The sequence below is a fragment of the Oncorhynchus gorbuscha genome, linkage group LG18, assembly GCF_021184085.1.
Source record: "Oncorhynchus gorbuscha isolate QuinsamMale2020 ecotype Even-year linkage group LG18, OgorEven_v1.0, whole genome shotgun sequence".
Taxonomy (NCBI): Eukaryota; Metazoa; Chordata; class Actinopteri; order Salmoniformes; family Salmonidae; genus Oncorhynchus; species Oncorhynchus gorbuscha.
In genome coordinates this window covers 59,414,029-59,437,731 of record NC_060190.1, presented here as the reverse complement: position 1 = coordinate 59,437,731, position 23,703 = coordinate 59,414,029, and the positions used below count along the sequence as shown (strand labels likewise).

The window sequence follows — 23,703 nt, the reverse complement described above, 5'->3', positions numbered from 1 at the left end:
CGTTTGGCCACGCCTCTTACAAACAGTTTTTGCATACTGTCAAATCCACATGGGGAGTGTCAACACAGAGGAAAAGTTGGGTTCTGTGTGAAATACATTTATGGAATTGATAAAATGATCAAACTTGAGAATTTGCTGTTTTTGATAGGAAATTCATATTGTTAGGCGTGTGTATGCCTATATATCATTTTTTTGCGGTGCATATCTCGTGGCCTAAATGTAAAATATATATATATATACAATTAAGACAAAAAAAGAAGACTGACAATATGTTGAAGGCTATTTATCTGTGCCATCATTGCCTAGAAACCTTAGCCCATGCCCTAAAAGGGTTGGTTTCCCTGACACAGCTGCCTAGTAGTATTTTTCAAAAGCACACTTATTAACTGAGAATCTCCAATGACAGTGTTGTTTTTTTTGGCCAGGACTATGATTAATCGGGAAATTGTCACTGGATGTTTGTGGTTATAGATGAATATGAGCACCAGCTACAGATTTGTTTGTGGTTAATTTATCCCACAAATAGGGTTGCGTGTCTCCCCTCAAAGATGGAGAGGAGAAAATAGCGCACACAAAAAACATATCGAACAGATTTTTAGATGCATGAACAACTGAAAAATATATTTAACATTCCACAGTGCATAGGACACTTCATGCCCCATCAATGATAGGCCTATGTGCCATGGGTAGCCTAAATCCATATTGAGTTGTTAGAAAATGTTTAGGCTATTCCCTAAATCCAATTTAAACATTTCTCTCTAGGCCTATTAAAGGGAAGTGTTGCAGTGTTACGACAATCATTTAGTTTATCTCCTAGGCTATAATTTTAATGGACATGTGTCCCCCAATTGGGTTTGTAACATAAAGCACCAGCTTTAACAAATTGTGCGCCTGCTGATACATTCGAGTTTGGTGCCTCAGGGAATGCTCAAACAAGACGGCTTGTGTTGAGAAGTAGAAATAAAAGCTACTTAACAGAAACAATGAGCACTGGAATACCTTGTAGTGGAAGTAAAATAAGTATAATATCCAAGGCCTGGATTCGTTATGAGGGCATTTTGTATTCACTCGACAAGGATAACTCGACGGTGACTTTGGCAAAGGGTGAGTTTCCCTCAATTTAGGTGTTGTTTGGCAATTGGTTTTGCCCCCCGAATTTAAATGGTGCAGCACGTTTGTGAATTATTAACTCTACTTCCAAAAGCCACAATATTGTCATCTTATTTTCACAGTTAAATCATTTGGGACAGAAGGCCAGACTACAAACAGACTAGTGCCACACAAAGATTTTATGAATACATAATTTTCAGATCGAGTGCCATCAAGGAAATAAATGTGTTTGAGCCACCTAAACCACAACATGGTTTACCCCACTACCCAGCCATTGTACATGTTGGAGACAAGGACTAATACATCTGCTCTGCAAAATAAAAACATGACATAATTGGATTCCATGCATATGATCACACAACCTAAGACTGGTCATTGTATGCATCAACCAATTGTTGCGTGCCACATCATCGACTGACAGATTGCTATAACATATGATGTGGTTAACTGATGCGTTAAATACCTATCCAGGTGTTGTAAGATCTGGACAGAGGACCGCACCCATAAGCATTTGTTTGCTTTGCTTTTTGTAGAGGTCCATTGGCAGCACCTCTGCCACATACCTATCCCAGGCCCCCTATAGTCCCTACAGGAGTATGGTGCCTTCCTATAACCAGCTGGCTGCCAGCTCTCTACTCAGCCAGCAGTATACTGCTGCCTTGGGTATGGGTGAGTGAAACTTTCTTGGAGAGAGACCCTATCAAACACACAACCACCTTCATGATGTATTGTATTTAAAGATTTTGTCAAAATAGCCCTTGAACTGTTATGAGGCCCTTGTACATAACTGCTATGTCTTTAAACTTTGTCACCATGTAGCAGCTTATCTAATGATGTCTGTGGGAAACTGTCCCCAGATCTCTTGAAATGTCTTTCCCAATTATTCCCTGGCCTTCCTCAGGAGCAGGACTTCACAGCCTTCCAGTGAGAAGAGGCCTGGTGGTAGAGCAGGCTGTCCAGACAGTACCAGCGGATAATTCTGTCCACAGAAGTGGCCATTCTGCCTCCCAGCAGCAAAGAACGGAGTCTGGTCAGCCTCCCGAATGCTCTGGCAGAGATGATCCTCAGTCTCAGAGGACGACTGCCTCCAGTGGTAAGCTCAGACAACAGGAATGAGGGCTTCTGGTACAGCCTGGTACATAGTTTGAGTAACACCTGCTGTGTTTTCATTCCTTCTTTGTGAACTCTCATCACATTAGGGAGCAGGATAACTACATTGAGCTCTAAAATGATTGAGTGACAATTTTTTGTTTTGTTTTGGCTCTGTAATCCAGCACTTTGGATTTTAAATGATAGAATGACTAGGAAGTTAACATTTTAGATGTAGGACCTGCGTTGTTCTGGTACCTGTTCCGACTGACATTTTCGCTTTATAAATCGATATGTGGATACCCCAGATCAAACTGGCTTGTGTTGAGCAATAGTCCTGGTTCCAACGGACACAGTATACAGTCGTGGCCAAAACTTTTGAGAATGACACAAATATTAATTCCCACAAAATTTGCTGCTTCAGTGTTTTTAGATATTTTTGTCAGATGTTAATATGGAATGCTGAAGTATAATTACAAGAATTTCTTAAGTGTCAAAGGCATTTATTGACAATTACATGAAGTTGATTCAAAGAGTCAATATTTGTAGTGTTGCCCCTTCTTTTCAAGACCTCTGCAATCCGCCCTGGCATGCTGTCAATTATCTTCTGGGCCATATCCTGACTGATGGCAGCCCATTCTTGCTTAATCAATGCTTGGAGTTTGTCCGAATTTGTGGGTTTTTGTTTGTCCACCCGCCTCTTGAGGATTGACCACAAGTTCTCAATGGGATTAAGGTCTGGGGAGTTTCCTGGCCATGGACCCAAAATATCGATGTTTTGTTCCCAGAGCCACTTAGTTATTTTGCCTTATGGTAAGGTGCTCCATCATGCTATAAAAGGCATTGTTCGTCCCCAAACTGTTCCTGGATGGTTGGGAGAAGTTGCTCTCGGAGGATGTATTGGTACCATTCTTTATTCATGGCTGTGTTCTTAGGCAAAATTGTGAGTGAGCCCACTCCCTTGGCTGAGAAGCAACCCCACACATGAATGGTCTCCGGATGCTTTACTGTTGGCATGACACAGGACTGATGGTAGTGCTCACCTTGTCTTCTATGGACAAGCTTTTTTTCCGGAAGCCCCAAACAATCGGAAAGGGGATTCATCAGAGAATAATTTTACCCTAGTCCTCAGCAGTCCAATCCCTGTACCTTTTGCAGAATATCAGTCTGTCCCTGATGTTTTTCCTGGAGAGAAGTGGCTTCTTTGCTGCCCTTCTTGACACCAGGCCATCCTCCAAAAGTCTTTGCCTCACTGTGCGTGCAGATGCACTCACACCTGCCTGCTGCCATTCCTGAGCAAGCTCTGTACTGATGGTGCCCCGATCCCAAAGATGAATCAACTTTAGGGGACCTGGCGCTTGATGGACTTTCTTGGGCTCCCTGAAGCCTTCTTCACAGCAATTGAACCACTCTCCTTGAAAGATCTTGATGATCCGATAAATGGATGATTTAGGTGCAGTCTTACTGGCAGCAATATTCTTGCCTGTGAAGCCCTTTCTGTGCAAAGCAATGATGACTGCACGTGTTTCCTTGCAGGTAACCATGGTTGACAGAGGAAGAGCAATCATTCCAAGCACCACCCTCCTTTTGAAGCTTCCAGTCTGTTATTTGAACTCAATCAGCATGCCAGAGTGTTCTCCAGCCTTGTCCTCGTCAACACTCACACCTGTGTAAACGAGAGAATCACTGACATGTCAGCTGGTCCTTTGTGGCAGGGCTGAAATGCAGTGGAAATGTTTTTTGGGGGTTCAGTTCATTTGCATGGCGAAGAGGGACTTTCCAATTAATTGCAATTCATCTGATCACTCTTCATAACATTCTGGAGTATATGCCATTATACAAACTGAGGCAGCAGACTTTGTGAAAAGTAATATTTGTGTCATTCTCAACTTTTGACCACGACTGTATATATAAATATATATTTTTTTTTTGAGCCTGTGTGGCATAGCTTGTGAAATCTGAAACCACTTCGAGCTGGGATATCCCTCCTACCATTTTAATTTTCTCATCCGACTGTCCATCAACTCCTGGCTGAACCCTACATCTAGCTTACTGCTTATGTTAGTCCATCGTATTCGATGATGACTTCCACTTCTGAGTTAATCGTGAATTCTTTGGTGACTGTAGAGTCCAATCCAAGATCCACAAACTTTATTGCAGGTTGGGAATATGCAGTCTGTGTTGGCAGGGGCAGGAATGGTTGTATGTCTCCCGGCTCAATTCCAGGCTGTATCACAACCGACCGGGATTGTCAGTCTCATAGGATGGCGCACAATTAGCCAGCGTCATCCGGATTTGGCCTGTGCAGACCATCCATTGTAAATAATAATTTGTTCTTGACTGACTTATCTAGATAAATAAATGTTATTATTTTGATTTTTTTTTAAATAAACCCTCACAGCCACTAAAAGGACAGACTGAAGGTCTTCCGGAGTGTGGGCCACAAGAGCACAGTCATTCGTGTACTGCATCTCAAGTACCCGCTCCATCAAAACCTTGGTGGTTACTTGGAGCCTCCTGATGTTGATTAGGTTTCCATCCAGCCTGAAGTCCACCACAAAACCGCTGCTCTCCTCAAGCTCCTTCTGGAGAAGCTGGGTGACACATAGGAGGAAGATGTTAAAGTGTACCGGCGCCAGCACACACCCCTGCCTCACGCCGATGCTTACTCCAAAGGGCACTGACTCCTGCCCTCCTATGGCCACCCAAGCCATCATCCCATCATGGAACTGGCAAAGGATGTTGGAAAATTTGTCTGGACATCCAACTTTGAATAGAATGCTCCATAATAGTTCCCTGCTCAGTGTCAAAGGCTATGAAAAGGTCCTGATGGTTATAGATGGTGACAATGTTTGCATCCCACCGCTATTGGGGGACGATCTCCTGGTCCCAAACCTCATGGATGTCCTGGTGGAGCATTCTGGTGCAGAAGTAACCTCCCTCCTTAAGTAGCTCTACCGGGAAGCTGTCAGCGCCAGGAGTCTTGTTGTTGAGGGAACGGATAACTGATAACACCTCCTGGAAGGTTGGTGAATGGTTGAGGTCTTGGATGGGTTGACAGACAGGCAGTTCTTCCAAGATGGAGTGGTCTGTAGGAGAATGCTGATTGAGTAGTGCTTCAAATTGGTCAGCCCACCTCATCAGTATCTGGTTTTGGTCCTTCAAGAAAGTCAGACCATCAGCTGTTTTCATGGGGGTAATGGAGCGACTTCTAGGGCCATAGATGGCTTTAGTTGAGTTTTAGAAATTGTGCAAGTCATTATGTCAGCATAAATTTAGATTTCATGTGCCTTATTCGTCCACCATTTGTTCTGCAGAGCATGCAAGGTTATTTGCACTTCCTTGCGTGATGCATGCCATTGCTTGCAATGGGTAGTAGATGTGGGGCTAGTTGAGTAGCCCTGTGCACTTTGTGCATATTGTCCAGTAATGTTGTGATAGTGTCAGCGTTCTCATCGAACCAGTCCTGATGTTTCCTACCTCTGTAGCCAATGCCGAGGTAGCGGTGCCGCCAGCACGCTGCTTTTCTCTCAGGGTGTGCTCCCCTAGCCTTTGTCGTACCAAACTAACCCACAAGGCAGCGGGACAGTGGTTGATGGCTGCCAGGATGTGTCCACACAGAGGTGGGCCTGTACAGACGCATCTCTTAGGCCCACTGCTGCTCCGAGATCCCCTGCAGATTAGCCTGGAGTTTTAAGACAACAAGTTAACATGTGCCGCCGCGAAGAGGCCCGACAGGAATCTTGGTCATGGAGAGGCTTTGTACCGGCAAGGGGAGACTTGTGCATGAAGCTGCTCCCCAATTCACCACAAGGGCTAGCCGGTGGCAGCAAGCTGTAAGCGAGAGTATGCAAGCACATGGTAAGTGTGCTAACCTCTACCTAGGCACTATACGGGTCACATGCACCCTGCGGTTGCCTGCCACAGACAAAGCACATGACTGCAATCGTTACATTGTAGCTGAACAGGAGAGTGGTTTTATCGATTTTATATCCAATAATCTAAAATTCTGATTTTCAATAAATGCTTTCTGTTTTTTATAGACAGACAAGATTAATATATTTTTTTATTTCACCTTTATTTATCCAGGTAAACTAGTTGGGAACAAGTTCTCATTTACAACTGCGACCTGGCCGAGATAAAGCAAAGCAGTGCGACACAAACAACAACACAGTTACACATGGAATAAACAAGTGTACAGTCAATACCACAATATTAAAAAAGAAAGTCTATATACAGTGTGTGCAAATGGTGTGAGGAGGTAAGGCAATAAATAGGCCATAGTAGCAACGTAATTACAATTTCGCAGATTAACACTGGAGTGATAGATGAGCAGATGATGATGTGAAAGTAGTGATACTGGTGTGCAAAATAGCAGAAAAGTAAATAAAAACAATATGGGGAGGTACTGTAGGTAGATTGGTGGGCTATGTACAGGTGGACTATGTACAGCTGCAGCGATCGGTTAGCTGCTCAGATAGCTGATGTTTAAAGTTATTGAGGGAAATGTAAGGCTTCAGCAATTTTTGCAATTCGTTCCAGTCACTGGCAGCAGAGAATTGGAAGGAAAGGCGGCCAAAGGCGGCTTTGGGGATGACCAGTGAGATATACCTGCTGGAGCGCGTGCTACAGGTGGGTGTTGTTATCGTGACCAGTGAGCTGAGATAAGGTGGAGCTTTACCTAGCATAGACTTATAGATGACCTGGAGCCAGTGGGTCTGGCGACGAATATGTAGCGAGGGCTAGCCGACGAGAGCATACAGGTTGCAGTGGTGGGTAGTATAAGGGGCTTTGGTGACAAAACAAATGGCACTGTAATAGACTGCATCCAGTTTGCTGAGTAGAGTATTGGAAGCTATTTAGAAGATGACATCGTCGAGGATCGGTAGGATAGTCAGTTTTACTAGGGTATGTTTGGCGGCGTGAGTGAAGGAGTCTTTGTTGCGAAATAGAAAGCCGATTCTAGATTTGATTTTGGATTGGAGCTGTTTGATATAAGTCTGGAAGGAGAGTTTACAGTCTAGCCAGACACCTAGGTATTTGTAGTTGTCCACATATTCTAGGTCAGAACCGTCCAAAGTAGTGACGCTAGTTTTGGATGCGGCAAGCGATCGGTTGAAAAGCATGCATTTGGTTTTACAAGCGTTTTAAGAGCAGTTGGAGGTGTCATCTGTGGTGTCATCTGCGTAACGGTGGATCGGGAAATCACCCGCAGCAAGAACGACATCGTTGATATATACAGAGAAAGAATTGAACCCTGTGGTACGCCCATAGAGACTTCCAGAGGTCCTGACAACAGGCCCTCTGATTTCACACGCTAAACTATATGCGAAGTAGTTGGTGAACCAGGCAAGGCAGTCATTTGAGAAACCAAGGCTATTGAGTCTGCCGATAAGAATATGGTGATTGACAGAGTCGAAAGCCTTGGCTAGGTCAATGAAGACGGCTGCACAGTACTGTCTTTTATTGATGGCGGTTATGATATTGTTTAGTACCTTGAGCGTGGCTGAGGTGTACCCATGACCAGCTCGGAAATCGGATTGCACAGCAGAGAAGGTACGGTGGGATTCGAAATGGTCAGTGATCTGTTTATTAACTTGGCTTTCGAAGACTTTAGAAGGGCAGGATGGATATAGGTCTATAACAGTTTGGGTCTACAGTGTCACCCCCTTTGAAGAGGGGGATGACTGCAGCAGCTTTCCAATCTTTAGAGATCTTGGACGATATGAAAGAGAGGTTGAACAGATTGGTAATAGGGGTTGCAAGAGCTTCTTGTTGAAAACTCAACAGCCACAAGCTTTTGAAACTCCCTATGCTCACTTACTGCCTATACTTCTGGCGCCGATCGAGAATGCCGCCTGGCTTCGCGTTCCTAGGAAACTATGCAGTATTTAGTTTTTTAATGTCTTATTTTTTACATTGTTACCCCAGGAAATATTAGGTTTTTATTACATACAGTCGGGAGGAACTATTGGATATAAGAGCAACATCAACTCCAACATTACAACCAGCAATGCGACTTTCCCGAAGCGGATACTCTGTTTGGTCCACCACCGAGGACAATGGATCAGATCCCAGCCGGCGACCCAAAACAACGGCGGCGCAGAAGGGGCAGACGTAGCGGTCTTCTGGTCAGGCTCCGTAGACGGGCACATCGCCAGATAACAACTCTGATTACTCCCTTAAGTTACCTTCGTAGGGCTGAGATCCCGCTAACGGGATCGATATGACAACAGCCAGTGAAAGTGTAGGGCGCCAAATTCAAAACAACAGAAATCCCATAATTAAAATTTCACAAAAAGAAGTATTTCACACCATTTTAAAGATGGACTTCTTGTTAATCCCACCACAGTGTTCGATTTCAAATAGGCTTTGCGGTGAAAGCACCACAAACAATTATGTTAGGTCAGAGCCAAGTCAGAGAAAAACACTTTCCAGCCAAAGAGAGGAGTCACAAAAATCGGAAATAGCGAGATAATTAATCACTAACCTTTGATCTTCATCAGATGACACTCATAGGACTTCATGTTACACAATTGTTCGATAAAGTTAATATTATATCAATAAATCTCAGTATACATTGGCGCGTTATGTTCAGTAGTTCCAAAAACATCCAGTGATTTTTGCAGAGAGCCACATCAATTTACAGAAATTCTCATAATAAATGTTGATGAAAATACAAGTGTTATGCATGGAACTTTAGATACATTCTCCTTAATTGCAACCACTGTGTCAGATTTCAAAAAAGCTTTATGGAAAACAGGAAGCACCCGTGCTCAGGTCTGTTCATCGTTGGTCCAAACAATCGGATTCCACACTTCAAGATTGCTTTGATCATGTAGACTGGGATAGCGTTGGACAGTAACTGATGAATACGCTGATTCTGTGAGTTTATTAGCAAGTGCATCGGTGATGTTGTACCCACAGTGTCTATTAAAACATTCCCCAACCAGAAACCGTGGATTGATGGAAGCATTTGCGCAAAACTGAAAGCGCGAAACCTGACCGAATACAAACAGTTTAGCTATTCCCTCCGCAAGGCAATCAAACAAGCTAAGCGTCAGTATAGAGACAAAGTAGAGTCGCAATTCAACGGCTCAGACAAGAGAGGTTTGTGGCAGGGTTTACAGTCAATCACAGACTACAAAAGGAAAACCAGCCCCATCGCGGACCACGATTTCTTGCTCCCAGACAAACTAAACAACTTCTTTGCTCGCTTTGAGGACAACACAGTGCCACTGACATGGCCCATAACCAACCTGTGAGCTTTCCTTCACTGCAGCCAATGTGAGTAAAAAATGTAAAAGTGTTACCCCTCGCAAGGCTGCCGGCCCAGACGGAAACCCCAGCCGCGTCCTCAGAGCATGCGCAGACCAGATGGCTGGTGTACTGGTTATTCAATCAATCCTTATCCCAGTCTGGTGTTCCCACATGCATCAAGAGGGCGACCATTGTTCCTGTTCCCAAGAAAGCGACGGTAATTGAGCTAAATGACTATCGCACCGTAGCACACACTTCCGTCATCATGAAGTGCTGTGAGACTAGTCAAGGACCAAATCACCTCCACCCTACCTGACACCCTAGACCCACTCCAATTTGCTTACCGCCCCCATAGGTCCACAGACGCAATCACACTGCACACTGCCCTAACCCATCTGGACAATAGGAATACCTATGTAAGAATGTTGTTAGTCGACTACAGCTCAGCATTTAACACCATAGTACCCTCCAAACTCGTCATTAAGCTCAAGACCCTGGGTCTCGACCCCGCCCTGTGCAACTGGGTACTGGACATCCTGACGGGCCGTCCCCTGGTGGTGAGGGTAGGTAACAACATCTCCACCCCGCTGATCCTTAACACTGGGGCCCCACAAGGGTGCGTTCTGAGCCCTCTCCTGTACTCCCTGTTCACCCACGACTGCGTGGCCATGCACGCATCCAACTCTATCATCAAGTTTGCAGATGACACTACAGTGGTAGGCTTGATTACCAACAATGACGAGACGGCCTACAGGGAGGAGGTGAGGGACCTCGGAGTGTGGTCTCAGGAAAATAACCTCACAGTCAATGTCAACAAAACAAAGGAGATGATCGTGGACTTCAGGAAACAGCAGAGGGCGCACCCCCCCCTATCCACATCAACAGGACACTAGTGGAGAAGGTAGAAAGTTGTAAGTTCCTCGGCATACACATCACGGACAAACTGAAATGGTCCACCAACACAGACTGCGTGGTGAAGAAGGCGCAGCAGCGCCTCTTCAACCTCAGGAGGCTGAAGAAATTCGGCTTGTCACCAAAAACACTCACAAACTTCTATAGATGCACAATCGAGAGCATCCTGCCGCGCTGTATCACGGCCTAGTACGGCAACTGCTCCGTCCACAACCGTAAGGCTCTCCAGAGGGTAATGAGGTCTGCACAACGCATCACCGGGGGCAAACTACCTGCTCTCCAGGACACTTACACCACCCGATGTCACAGGAAGGACAAAAAGATCATCAAGGACAACAACCACCCGAGCCACTGCCTGTTCACCCCACTATCATCCAGAAGGTGAGGTCAGTACAGGTGCATCAAAGCTGGGACCGAGAGACTGAAAAACAGCTACTATCTCAAGGCCATCAGACTGTTAAACAGCCATCACTAACATTGAGTGGCTACTGCCAACATACTGACTCCTCTCTAGCCACTTTAATAATGAAAAATGTATCACTAGGTACTTTAAACAATGCCATTTTATATCATGTTTACATACCCTACATTACTCATCTCATGTATATACTGTACTCTATACCATCTTCTGCATCTTGCCTATGCCGTTCAGCCATCGCTCATTCATATATTTGTATGTACTTATTCATTCCTTTACACTTGTGTGTATAAAGTAGTTGTTGTGAAATAGTTAGATTACTTGTTAGATATTAGTGCATGGTCAGAACTAGAAGCACAAGCATTTCGCTACTCACATTAACATCTGCTAACCATGTGTATGTGACAAATACAATTTGATTTGATATGCCTAGATTAACTCTGGCCTTCAATCTAGGCAGTAAATTGTCTTGCCTGCAGAGATCAGCAAGCCGTAGCAAGTCTATATTTGAACCACATTGTCCACTTGCTAACTTGGTTATGGTTGTACAAAGCAAATCATTTTATTTCTCTTGAAAGTGAAAATTCACATTGATACTGTGGGAAACTTGTATTGTTACTAATACATTAATAAACTACATGACAAATTGATTGTGTTTGGATTTTTCACATTCTGCCAAGTGTGAACTTCAAACTATTTGCAGAAGTGATTTGATCTCAACATTGAAATGAATATGTTTACATGCTGCTCCAACTACACTGTAGTGTTGATAATTTGTATATGCTGGTGTGCAGAAAGAGGCTAGCTAGTTGAACCTGGGGCCCTGGTTGTCTAACTCACTCAGGTCAAGGTGTTGTCAGGGCTAGGGATGGAGTCCAGGTCTGGTTCTGCGGCAGAGTTTGAGTCTCCCTCATAGTAGGGGTGAGGGTCATGATCACCCAGCTCCTGGCCTGGGGCTTGTATGGAGACTAACCTCTGCAGTGAGAGAGAGGAGATGAGTTGGCTGTCTAGAGCAGTAGTAGCAAACTAGATTACATGTCACTAGGTCTCCAAAAATACGTTTAAGGCTTTGCATATGTAACAGGGTTATATTAGTGATTACCCTTGCCACTTTATTGTTAAGTCAATGGGTTTTTGGTTGTATTTTTGTCTTGCCTTCACCTACTCAACATGGCATCTTATTGGCTGGTTTGCGTAGCTTGCTTACGAGGGAGGATGTTTCAGTTAGAATCGTCCCAGCGAACAAGCACCAAACCAGCGGTAATTTGTTGGTTGCAAAGCACTGTACGCCAAAAGTGATTTTTATACTCCCAAGTGATGATTTAAATGTACAATTTATATCAATGTTATAAAAACACCACACATAAGATGTAGCGTGTTTTTGGTGCATACAGTGCCTTGCGAAAGTATTTGGCCCCCTTGAACTTTGTGACCTTTTGCCACATTTCAGGCTTCAAACATAAAGATATAAAACTGTATTTTTTTGTGAAGAATCAACAACAAGTGGGACACAATCATGAAGTGGAACGACATTTATTGGATATTTCAAACTTTTTTAACAAATCAAAAACTGAAAAATTGGGCGTGCAAAATTATTCAGCCCCCTTAAGTTAATACTTTGTAGCGCCACCTTTTGCTGCGATTACAGCTGTAAGTCGCTTGGGGTATGTCTCTATCAGTTTTTCACATCGAGAGACTGAAGTTTTTTCTCATTCCTCCTTGCAAAACAGCTCGAGCTCAGTGAGGTTGGATGGAGAGCATTTGTGAACAGCAGTTTTCAGTTCTTTCCACAGATTCTCGATTGGATTCAGGTCTGGACTTTGACTTGGCCATTCTAACACCTGGATATGTTTATTTTTGAACCATTCCATTGTAGATTTTGCTTTATGTTTTGGATCATTGTCTTGTTGGAAGACAAATCTCCGTCCCAGTCTCAGGTCTTTTGCAGACTCCATCAGGTTTTCTTCCAGAATGGTCCTGTATTTGGCTCCATCCATCTTCCCATCAATTGTAACCATCTTCCCTGTCCCTGCTGAAGAAAAGCAGGCCCAAACCATGATGCTGCCACCACCATGTTTGACAGTGGGGATGATGTGTTCAGGGTGATGAGCTGTGTTGCTTTTACGCCAAACATAACGTTTTGCATTGTTGCCAAAAAGTTCAATTTTCGTTTCATCTGACCAGAGCACCTTCTTCCTCATGTTTGGTGTGTCTCCCAGGTGGCTTGTGGCAAACTTTAAATGACACTTTTTATGGATATCTTTAAGAAATGGCTTTCTTCTTGCCACTCTTCCATAAAGGCCAGATTTGTGCAATATACGACTGATTGTTGTCCTATGGACAGAGTCTCCCACCTCAGCTGTAGATCTCTGCAGTTCATCCAGAGTGATCATGGGCCTCATGGCTGCATCTCTGATCAGTCTTCTCCTTGTATGAGCTGAAAGTTTAGAGGGACGGCCAGGTCTTGGTAGATTTGCAGTGGTCTGATACTCCTTCCATTTCAATATTATCGCTTGCCCAGTGCTCCTTGGGATGTTTAAAGCTTGGGAAATCTTTTTTTTTTACTTTAAACTTCTTCACAACAGTATCTCGGACCTGCCTGGTGTGTTCCTTGTTCTTCATGATGCTCTCTGCACTTTTAACGGACCTCTGAGACTATCACAGTGCAGGTGCATTTATACAGAGACTTGATTACACAGGTGGATTGTATTTATCATCATTAGTCATTTAGGTCAACATTGGATCATTCAGAGATCCTCACTGAACTTCTGGAGAGAGTTTGCTGCACTGAAAGTAAAGGGGCTGAATAATTTTGCACGCCCAATTTTTCAGTTTTTGATTTGTTAAAAAAGTTTGAAATATCCAATAAATGTCGTTCCACTTCATGATTGTGTCCCACTTGTTGTTGTTGATTCTTCACAAAAAATACAGTTTTATATATTTATGTTTGAAGCCTGAAATGTGGCAAAAGGTCGCAAAGTTCAAGGGGGCCGAATACTTTCGCAAGGCACTGTATTTGTTGTGCATTCTGTTGTAGAAAATTGGGGGGGGGGGGTCGTATATTTTGTACAGTGCGTGAGTGCAGAGTTGGATGGTGAGCCGTGCATTGCATGACGTGCAATTTTGTGCTGTTTCTATCAGGTACATTGTTAAAAATATTCTATTGTATATTGTAATTGTTGCATTATTTTGGAAACTACATTGCCCAGTGAACAAGCACCAAACCAGCGTGCGTGAGTGCAGAGTTGGATGGTGAGCCGTGCATTGCATGACCTGCAATTTTGTTATGTTTCTATAAGAATACATCTCCATGACTGGTGCTACAAGTTGGAGTTCGTGTCAATGATTCATTGTACACAACGCAAGAAGAGTACTGTTACAGTGGTGCCGTGACCATTCTTCTGACCGTTCTTCTGGATCATCCTTCGCTAGATTACCATCTCAGAACTTCGCCGTGGTTGCAGTTGGAGAATCAGATAAGACGTTGCTGGTGCAGTTTATGGCGATATTGCATTTCGCTACTGCAACATTTTATTATCAAAATTGATGATTTTTCTGATTGGGACTTTCTCTTCAGAGATAAACGAAAACTTTTGTGTTACTTGTTTATTTGCATTGCTAACATATTTCTGATATAACTAGGGTACATTTTGCCAGTGTACTAGATGTAGGTTAGATTTTGAAAAGTAGGGAGGTCTCCATGGATTTCATAGCAGACATAGTACAGCAGATTGGTCATTCCATTGGGGAGAACATTGCCTCCTGTTTGGAGTCAAAGGCAATTGTTGGACATGCTGGGGACAATGTTATGGGGAGTGTATGCAGCTCGAGGGGTATGGATGTGTCAGACCTGAACCTGGTATTGAAGTCTGATATCAAGGAGCCGGTGTATTTTCGGGGAGATTACTTTGTAAAGTGCACAGTGCATGAGTGGGAGGATATGGTCATGGTTTACATGCGTAAGAGGGGCGTATCTGTGATGGACCAAGTTGAGGTTATGAGTAGACTTATGGGAAGGGCCCACGATGTTGTTAAAGTCGGCATACGCAGCAATCCCTCTGTTAATTTAAGGCCCAAGTCCCATCTTTGACATTCTGAAAAAACATTTTAGTGACACTGCTTTTTCAGCATGCCCCCCGCTGAATTTGATGCCACATTGCCTTTGACTGATGAACAACCATTCGACTATTGGCTCTGACTGAACAGGGCTATGAAGGTTGCTGAAGATTGATTAAAGAGAAGAGAAAAAGTGTTGAAGACCCATCTCGTGAGCTCACACTCATGTTCATCAGACATTACTCTTAACACTGAACTGTCGCTTATCTTTAAGTGCAAGCCATTACAGCAGTGGAACGCTGCAGATGTTCTTGAGAGGTTGGATGAATACAAGAGGGAGCAGAGGTACTTTCACTTATCTAAGGTGACCCCAGCCGTCACAACAATGAAGCAGGAAGTTGGTTCTGTCATGCAGGGAGGACAGTAGCTCTATTGCGGGGGGATGAGTGGCTCCCTGTTAGAGCGATCTCTCACTCCGGATTAGACAAAGATTTTTTATTCAACAAACAAGACACACAAGACATTCTCCTAACACCCGGCAGGGCCGACATCCCAGTTATTTGCAAGAGGAAGCGACTTAAGTACAGAGGACAAAGAGCCAGATGCCTGGTCAGGACCCGGAAAAGGCAAGTGGGGAAGCTTCTGTTACTGTCAATACTACTCGCCAATGTGCAATCATTGGACAATAAACTAGACGAGGTACAATCACGAATATCCTACCAACAGGACATCAAAAACTGTAATATTCTATGTTTCACGGAATCGTGAAAACAACAGCTGGTGCACGAAATCTAAGAAAGTCTCTAGATTTTGCTCGCCTGAAGTAGAGTATATTGTGATAAATTGCAGGCCACACTACTTGCCTAGAGAGTTTTCAGCTATACTTTTCGTGGCTGTTTATTTACCACCACAGACAGATGCTGGCACTAAGACCGCACTCAGTCAGCTGTATAAGGAAATAAGCAAACAGGAAACCACTCACCCAGAGGCGGCTCTCCTTGTGGCCGGAGACTTTAATGCAGGGAAACTTAAATCAGTTCTACCAAATTTCCATCAACATGTTAAATGTGCAACCAGAGGGGAAAAAATTATAGATCACCTGTACTCCACACACAGAGACACATACAAAGCTCTCCCTCGCCCTCCATTTGGTAAATCCGACCACAACTCTATCCTTCTGATTCCTGCTTACAAGCAAAAATTAAAGCAAGAAGCACCAGTGACTCGGTCTATAAAAAAAGTGGTCAGATGAAGCAGATGCTAAACTACAGGACTGTTTTGCTATCATAGACTGGAACATGTTCCAGGATTCTTCCAATGGCATTGAAGAGTACACCACCACATCAGTCGCTGGCTTTATCAATAAGTGCATCGAGGACGTTGTCCCCACAGTGACTACCAGCCTACCAGATGAGCTAAATCACTTCTATGCTCGTTTCGAGGCAAGCAACACTGAGACCTGCATGAGAGAATCAGCTGTTCCAGACGACTGTGTGATCACGCTCTTCATAGCCGACGTGAGTACGACCTTTAAACAGGTCAACATACACAAGGCTGCGGGGCCAGACGTATTACCAGGACGTGTGCTCCGGGGATGTGCTGACTAACTGGCAGGTGTCTTCACTGACATTCTCAACATGTCCCTGATTTAAGTATGTAATACCAACATGTTTCAAGCAGACCACCATAGTCCCTGTGCCAAAGAACACAGGCAACCTGCCTAAATGACTACCGACCCATTGCACTCACATCCATAGCCATGAAGTGCTTTGAAAGGTTGGTAATCGCTCACATCAACACCATTATCCCAGAAACCCTTGACCCACTCTAATTTACATACCGCCCAAACAGATCCACAGATGATGCCATCTCTATTGTACTCCACACTGCCCTTTCCCACCTGGACAAAAGGAACACTTATGTGAGAATGCTATTCATTGACTACAGCTCAGTGTTCAACACCATAGTACCCTCAAAGCTCATCACTAAGCTAATGATCCTGGGACTAAACACCTCCCTCTGCAACTGGACCCTGGACTTCCTGGCGGGCCGCCCCCAGGTGGTGAGGGTAGATAGCAACACATCTGCCACGCTAATCCTCAACACTGGAGCTCCTAAGGGTTGCGTGCTCAGTCCACTCCTTTACTCCATGTTCACCCACCACTGCATGGCCAGGCATGACTCCAACACCATCATTACGTTTGCAGACGACACAACAGTGGTAGGCCTGATCACCAAGAACGACGAGACAGCCTATAGGGAGGAAGTCAGAGACCTGACCGGGTGGTGCCAGAATAACAACCTATCCCTCAACGTAACCCAAACTAAGGAGATTATTGTATTACAGGAAAAGGAGGACCGAGCATGCCCCCATTCTGATCGATGGGGCTGTAGTGGATCAGGTTGAGAGCTTCAAGTTCCTTGGTGTCCACATCAACAACAAACTAGAATGGTCCAAACACATCAAGACTGTCATGAAGAGGGCACGACCCAGCCTATTCCCCCTCAGGAAACTAAAAAGATTTGGCATGGGTCCTGAGATCCTCAAAAGGTTCTACAGCTGCAACATCGAGAGCATCCTGACTGGTTGCATCACTGCCTGGTACGGCAATTGCTCAGCCTCTTACAGAGGGTAGTACGTACCGCCCAGTACATCACTGGGGCTAAGCTGCCTGCCATCCAGGACCTCTACACCAGGCAGTGTCAGAAGAAGGCCCTGAAATTTGTCAAAGACCCCAGCCACAGTCATAGTCTGTCCTCTCTACTACCGCATAGCAAGCAGTACCGGAGTGCCAAGTCTAGGACAAAAAGGCCTCTCAATAGTTTTTACCCCCAAGCCATAAGACTCCTGAACAGGTAAATCAAATCAAAATAATTTACATTACCCCCAAGCCCTCTTTTTACGCTGCTGCTACTCTCTGTTTATCAAATATGCATAGTCACTTTAACTATACATACTACCTCAATTGGGCTGATCAACCAGTGCTCCCGCACATTGGCTAACCGGGCTATCTGCATTGTGTCCCGCCACCCACCACCCGCCAACCACTCTTTTACGCTACTGCTACTCTCTGTTCATCATATATGCATAGTCACTTTAACCATATCTACATGTACATACTGCCTCAATCAGCCTGACTAATCGGTGTCTGTATGTAGCCTAGCTACTTTTATAGCCTCGCTACTGTATATAGCCTGTCTTTTTGCTGTTTACCTACCTGTTGTTCACCTAACACCTTTGCACTATTGGTTAGAGCCTGTAAATAAGCATTCCACTGTAATACCTGTTGTATTCAGTGCACATGAAAAATAAACTTTGATTTGATGCTTGTGAACAGAGATGGGTCACCAAGCTGGCACCGTACGAGTTTGACATCAAGTACATCCCTGGAAAAAAATATATTATGTTGCAGACGCTTTGAGCAGAGAGCCCTTCGTATGGCCCAGTGCACTCCATCGCCTGACAAGGGTCCCGTACGAGATATTACTAGCTGAAGCTAATGCTGTGCGCACAGACAGACTGCAAGATGTGTTTCGCTGGTCCAGCCACCCCTTTGACAAAGCCTCTGACTCCAACAAAGTGGTCATTAGCTGTCAGGCTACTGTTGACCCCCCATCTGGTGCTTTATCAAGACATGAAGTTGCAGCTGTTCTTCATTCACACAGGTGCTGGGTGGGTGAAGTGAGCTCACATGCACTGCTGTTGCCACAGCTTCCCCAGGCTGTTATGCCATCAGAGCAGACCAATGTCGATGTTCTGCCGCACGAACTACTGATGAGTAAGCAGGGTGATGACAACGTGATCTGCAAAGTGATCTTTTTGTGGAGAGGGGGAGAAGACCGTCCCGGAGAGAGTGTGCCCATGAGAGTGTTGAGGTTTTGTGTCTTCTCAGAAGTTGGGACAAGTTGAACATGAAGATGGGTGTACAGTATCGTGTTTCGAAGACTGGTTACAAAGAGGAAAACATATCTGTATGTGGTTCCAGCCTCCATGAAAGCAATGGTGTTGAAACTAATTCCAAAATGTTTTGGGACACTGTAAAGTCCGTGGAGAATAAGAGCACCTCCTCCCAGCTGCCCACTGCACTGAGGATCGGAAACATTGTCACCACCGATAAATCTACGATAATTGATCATTTCAATAAAAACAATTCTACGGTTGGCCACGCTTTCCACCTGGCTATCCCTACCCCGGCCAACATCTTTGCACCCCCTGCAGTAACTTGCCCAAGCCACCCCCACTATTTCTTCACCCAAATCCAGACAGCTGATGTTCTGAAAGAGCTGAAAAATCTGGATCCCCACAAATCAGCTGGCTAGACAATCCGGACCCTCTCTTTCTTAAATTATCCACCAAAATTGTTGCAACCCCTATTACTAGCCTATTCAACCTTTCTTTCGTATAGTCTGAGAGCCCCAAAGATTGGAAAGCTGCAGCGGTCATCTCCCTCTTCAAAGGGGGGGAGACTCTAGACCCAAACTCTTATAGACCTATATCCATCCTGCCCTGCCTTTCTAAAATCTTCGAAAGCCAAGTTAACAAACAGATCACCGACTATTTAGAATCCCACCGTACATTCTCCACTATGCAATCTATGCAACCACGCTCAAGGTCCTAAATGGTATCATAACCGCCATCGATAAAATACATTACTGTGCAAACCTCCAAATGAGCTTCAACACCATACAACACTCTTTCCGTGGCCTCCAACTGCTTTTAAATGCTAGTAAAACTAAGTGCATGCTCTTCAACCGTTTGCTGCCCCCACCCTCCTGCAGAATTAGTATCACTACTCTGGACAGTTCTGACCTAGAATATGTGGACAACTACAAATACCTAGGTGTTTGGTTAGACTGTAAACTCTCCTTCCAGACTCACATTAAGCATCTCCAATCCAAAATTAAATCTAGAATCGGCTTCCTGTTTCGCAACAAAGGCTCCTTCACTCATGCTGCCAAACATACCCTCGTATCCTACCGATCCTCGACTATCCTACCGATCCATGACTTCGGCGATGTCATCTACAAAATAACCTCCAACACTCTACTCAGCAAACTGGATGTAGTCTATCACAGTGCCATCCGTTTTGTCACCAAAGCCCCAAATACTGTACTACCCACCACTGCGACATGTTTGCTCTCGTTGGCTGGTCCTCACTACATATTTGTTGCCAAAGCTACTGGCTCCAGGTCATCTATAAGTCTATGCTAGGTAAAGCCTCACCTTAGCTCACCAGTCACCATAGCAACACCCACCCGTAGCACGCGCTCCAGCAGGTGTATTTCACTGGTCATCCCCAAAGCCAACTCTTCCTTTGGCCACCTTTTCTTCCAGTTCTCTGCTGCCAATGACTGGAACGAATTGCAAAAATCAGTGAAACTGGAGTCTTATATCTCCCTCTCTAACTTTAAGCAGCAGCTGTCAGAGCAGCTTACCGATCACTGTAGCTGTACACCTGTAACGGCGTTCGTCTGTTGAAGGAAGAGAGTCGGACCGAAATGCAGTGTGTTGGTTACTCATGACTTTAATGAATGAAATGCGGTACATAATATAACTGAAAGACGAAAACAACAAACGGAACGTGAAACTATTACAGCCTATCTGGTGAACACTACACAAAGACAGGAACAATCACCCACGAAATACAAAGCGAAACTCAGGCTCCCTAAATACGGTTCCCAATCAGAGACAACGAGAATCACCTGACTCTGATTGAGAATCGCCTCAGGCAGTCAAGCCTATACAACACCCCTAATCAGCCGCGATCCCAAATACTACAAACCCCAATATGAAAAACAACATATAAACCCATGTCACACCCTGGCCTACCAAACAATTAACAAAAACACAAAATACAATGACCAAGGCGTGACAACACCGCCAATCTGTAAATAGCACACCCAACCCAACCTCTTCCCCATATTTGTACTTACCCTCTTGCTCTTTTGCACACCAGTATCTCTACTTGCACATCATCATCTGCACATCTATCACTCCAGTGTTAATGCTAAATTGTAAACATTTCTCCTCTATGGCCTATTTATTGCTTAACTCCCTACTCGTCCACATTTGCACACACTGTACATATATATGTTATTGCCAGTACGTTTGTTTATGTGTAACTCTGTGTTGTTGTTTTTGTCGCACTGTTTTGGTTTATCTTGGCCAGGTCGCAGTTGTAAATGAGAACTTGTTCTCAACTGGCCTACCTGGTTAAATAAAGGTGAAATAAAAATAAAATAAACTTTTTTTTTAACCATCTTACATATAAAACCTTATTTGTTCATAGAAAATTGTGAATAACTCACCACACGTTAATGAGAAGGGTGTGCTTGAAAGGATGCTCATAACTCTGCAATGTTGGATTGTATTGGAGAGAGTCTCAGTCTTAAATCATTTTCCACACACAGTATGTGCCTGTATTTAGTTTTCATGCTAGAAAGAGCCGAGAATCCACACTCACATAAGAGCATGGTTGCAAAGGGCATCAGTGTCTTAACAGCGCGATTCAAATTCAATTTTCACAGAAACGCTTGTTGCAATTTCGTTGAGGCTCTCTTGTTCAGATATCGGTAAGTGGACTGGAGGCAGGGCATGAAAGGGATAACTAATCCAGTTGTTTATGCCATCCGTTTCGGAAAAGTACCTGTGTAATTGCGCACCCAACTCACTCAGGTGCTTCGCTATTTCACATTTGACATTGTCCGTAAGATTGTCCGTAAGATTGAGTTCAAATCATGGTGTGATGATGGAAAGACCTGTGTGTTGTCTTTGTTAATGCAGGCAGAGAAGAGAAGTTCTTAATCATAGCCTCAATTTTGTCTCACACATTGAATATAGTTGAGGAGAGTCCCTGTAATCCTAGATTCAGATCATTCAGGTGAGAAAAAACATCACCCAGATAGGCCAGTCGTGTGAGAAACTCGTCGTCATGCAAGCAGTCAGACAAGTGAAAATTACAGTCAGTAAAGGAAACTTTAAGCTCGTCTATCAATTTAAAAAAAATGGTCAATACATTGCCCCTTGATAACCAGTGCACTTCTGTATGTTTTAAAAGCGTTACATGGTTGCTGCCCAGATCATTGCATAGTGCAGAAAATACAGGAGAGTTCAGGGGCCTTGCTTTCACAAAGTTAACCATTTTCACTGTAGTGTCCACTTGACTATGTCTCCATGTCACGGTTTTTGCGCCATCAGTACAGATACCGACACATCTTGACCACCAAAGTCGTTTGATGTCACCAAACTGTCCAGTACTTAAACAATATCCTCTCCTGTTGTCCTGGTTTCCAGTGGTTTGCAGAAGAGTATGTCTTCCTTAATTGACCCCCCATAAACGTAACGGACATATACCAGGAGCTGTGCCAGGCCCTCCACGTCTGTTGACTCATCCAGCTGTAACGCATATAATTCACTAGTTTGTATGCGTAGCAGTAATTGTTTCAAAACATCTTCTGCCATGTCACTGATGCTTCGTGAAACAGTGTTGTTTGATGAAGGCATTGTCTGTATAGTTAATTTTTTGGGCCTTTTCCCCCAGCATTGTCCCAGCCATATCCGCGACAGCAGGAAGAATGAAGAATCCTCCACAATAGTATGGGGCTTGCCTGTCCTAGCCACTCGGTAGCTCACCATAGAAGACGCTTCTAGACCCTTCTTATTAATGATAAGATTAATGATGTCTTACCACTCAAAACTCATCTTAATTCTCACTCAAAATACTCCCGTGGCTTTTTTTTTTTCCAAATTGGCATGATTTGATCTCTCGATGTCTGCGCAAGAGTGAAGGTTTCATCGAGTTCTGAGATAGTACTTTTGCACATATAACACACTGTGGCTGAGGAAAGGCACTACTTCCAATATAAGTGAAACCCAAATCAATGCAGTTCTCATCATATTGTGCCTCTTCTATGGTCCAACGTCCCTGTCTGTTGTTTGGTGCTTTCCTGGGTAATGGGGCAGTAGCTCTTCGGCTGCATCAGATTCACAACTGTCAGTGTTCATGCTAGCTAGGCTAACAACAAACATAGAATTATTGAGCATAGCATTGAATGTGCTTGTGGAAGCAGAACAACTTGTGTCGTCAACAGGTGCAGGTGTAGTACTGTTGGTAGTAGCAGTACTACCAGTAGAGCTGGTATGTGTCTTTATGGACGCGGGCCTTACTAAATGGACTGTTCTAAAATGTGAACAAAAAAATGTTTAAACAACCAAAAAAGTATTATTATGAATATATTTATTCCCGTGAATCATATTTGTATTTGACGTACCCCCAACGGCATTGCACCCCAATTTGGGAATACCTGAACTTGACAGGCAGACAACTTCGTCCATTGCTTCCACCATCACAGTGTATTTTTCTGCAGTCTGTGCACAAGTGATAAACAGAGTAAAATAGGGATTGGTCCGATGGTGGTAAAGCACCAGGTGATTTGCATACAAAAACAGTCAAATCAGATACCTCACATGTTGTTGTTCTAGTGTTATGCAACACTTACAGTGCATTCAGAAAGTATTCAGACCACCTGACTTTTTCCACATTTTGTTACGTTACAGCCTTATTCTTAAATTGATTAAATTGTTTTTTTTTTCCACATCAATCTACACACAATACCCCAATCTACACACCTGTATTTGGGAAGTTCCTCCCATTCCTCTCTGCAGATCCTCTCAAGCCCTGTCAGGTTGGATGGGGAGCGTTGCGGCACAGTTATTTTCAGGTCTCTCCAAAGATGTTTGATCGGGTTCAAGTCCGGGCTCTGGCTAGTCCACTCAAGGACATTCAGAAACTTGTCCCGAAGCCACTCCTGCGTTGTCTTTGCTGTATACATAGGGTTGTTGTCCTGTTGGATGCTGA

At 44.1% G+C, this 23,703-nt stretch overlaps 1 protein-coding gene across 2 annotated transcripts; it reads left to right on the top strand.

The window, feature by feature from the left end:
• The first annotated feature begins 992 nt into the window (after window positions 1-992).
• Window positions 993-23,421, top strand: LOC124003511 (protein LSM14 homolog B-B-like). 2 transcript variants are annotated; one of them, XR_006833237.1, is made up of 4 exons: window positions 993-1,104; window positions 1,644-1,779; window positions 2,012-2,203; window positions 22,387-23,421. XR_006833237.1 is itself a non-coding variant. In XM_046311809.1 (3 exons), exons 1-3 carry the CDS (start codon window positions 1,707-1,709, stop codon window positions 22,422-22,424), a joined length of 303 nt encoding a protein of 100 aa, XP_046167765.1. In that variant the 5' UTR covers window positions 1,446-1,706; the 3' UTR covers window positions 22,425-23,421. The 2 variants fall into 2 exon arrangements, 1 of the variants encoding a protein (XP_046167765.1); XM_046311809.1 differs by lacking the exon at window positions 993-1,104 and having other exon boundaries at window positions 1,446-1,779.
• Window positions 23,422-23,703: the final 282 nt, after the last annotated feature.

Bases quoted from the DNA above. Each gene is read 5' to 3' on its own strand.
- LOC124003511 (XM_046311809.1), top strand. From the start codon at position 1,707: ATGGTGCCTTCCTATAACCAGCTGGCTGCCAGCTCTCTACTCAGCCAG. The intron at 1,780-2,011 runs GTGAGTGAAACT...GGCCTTCCTCAG, and splicing joins TACTGCTGCCTTGGGTATGG to GAGCAGGACTTCACAGCCTT. The intron at 2,204-22,386 runs GTAAGCTCAGAC...CTTTTCCCCCAG, and splicing joins GAGGACGACTGCCTCCAGTG to CATTGTCCCAGCCATATCCG.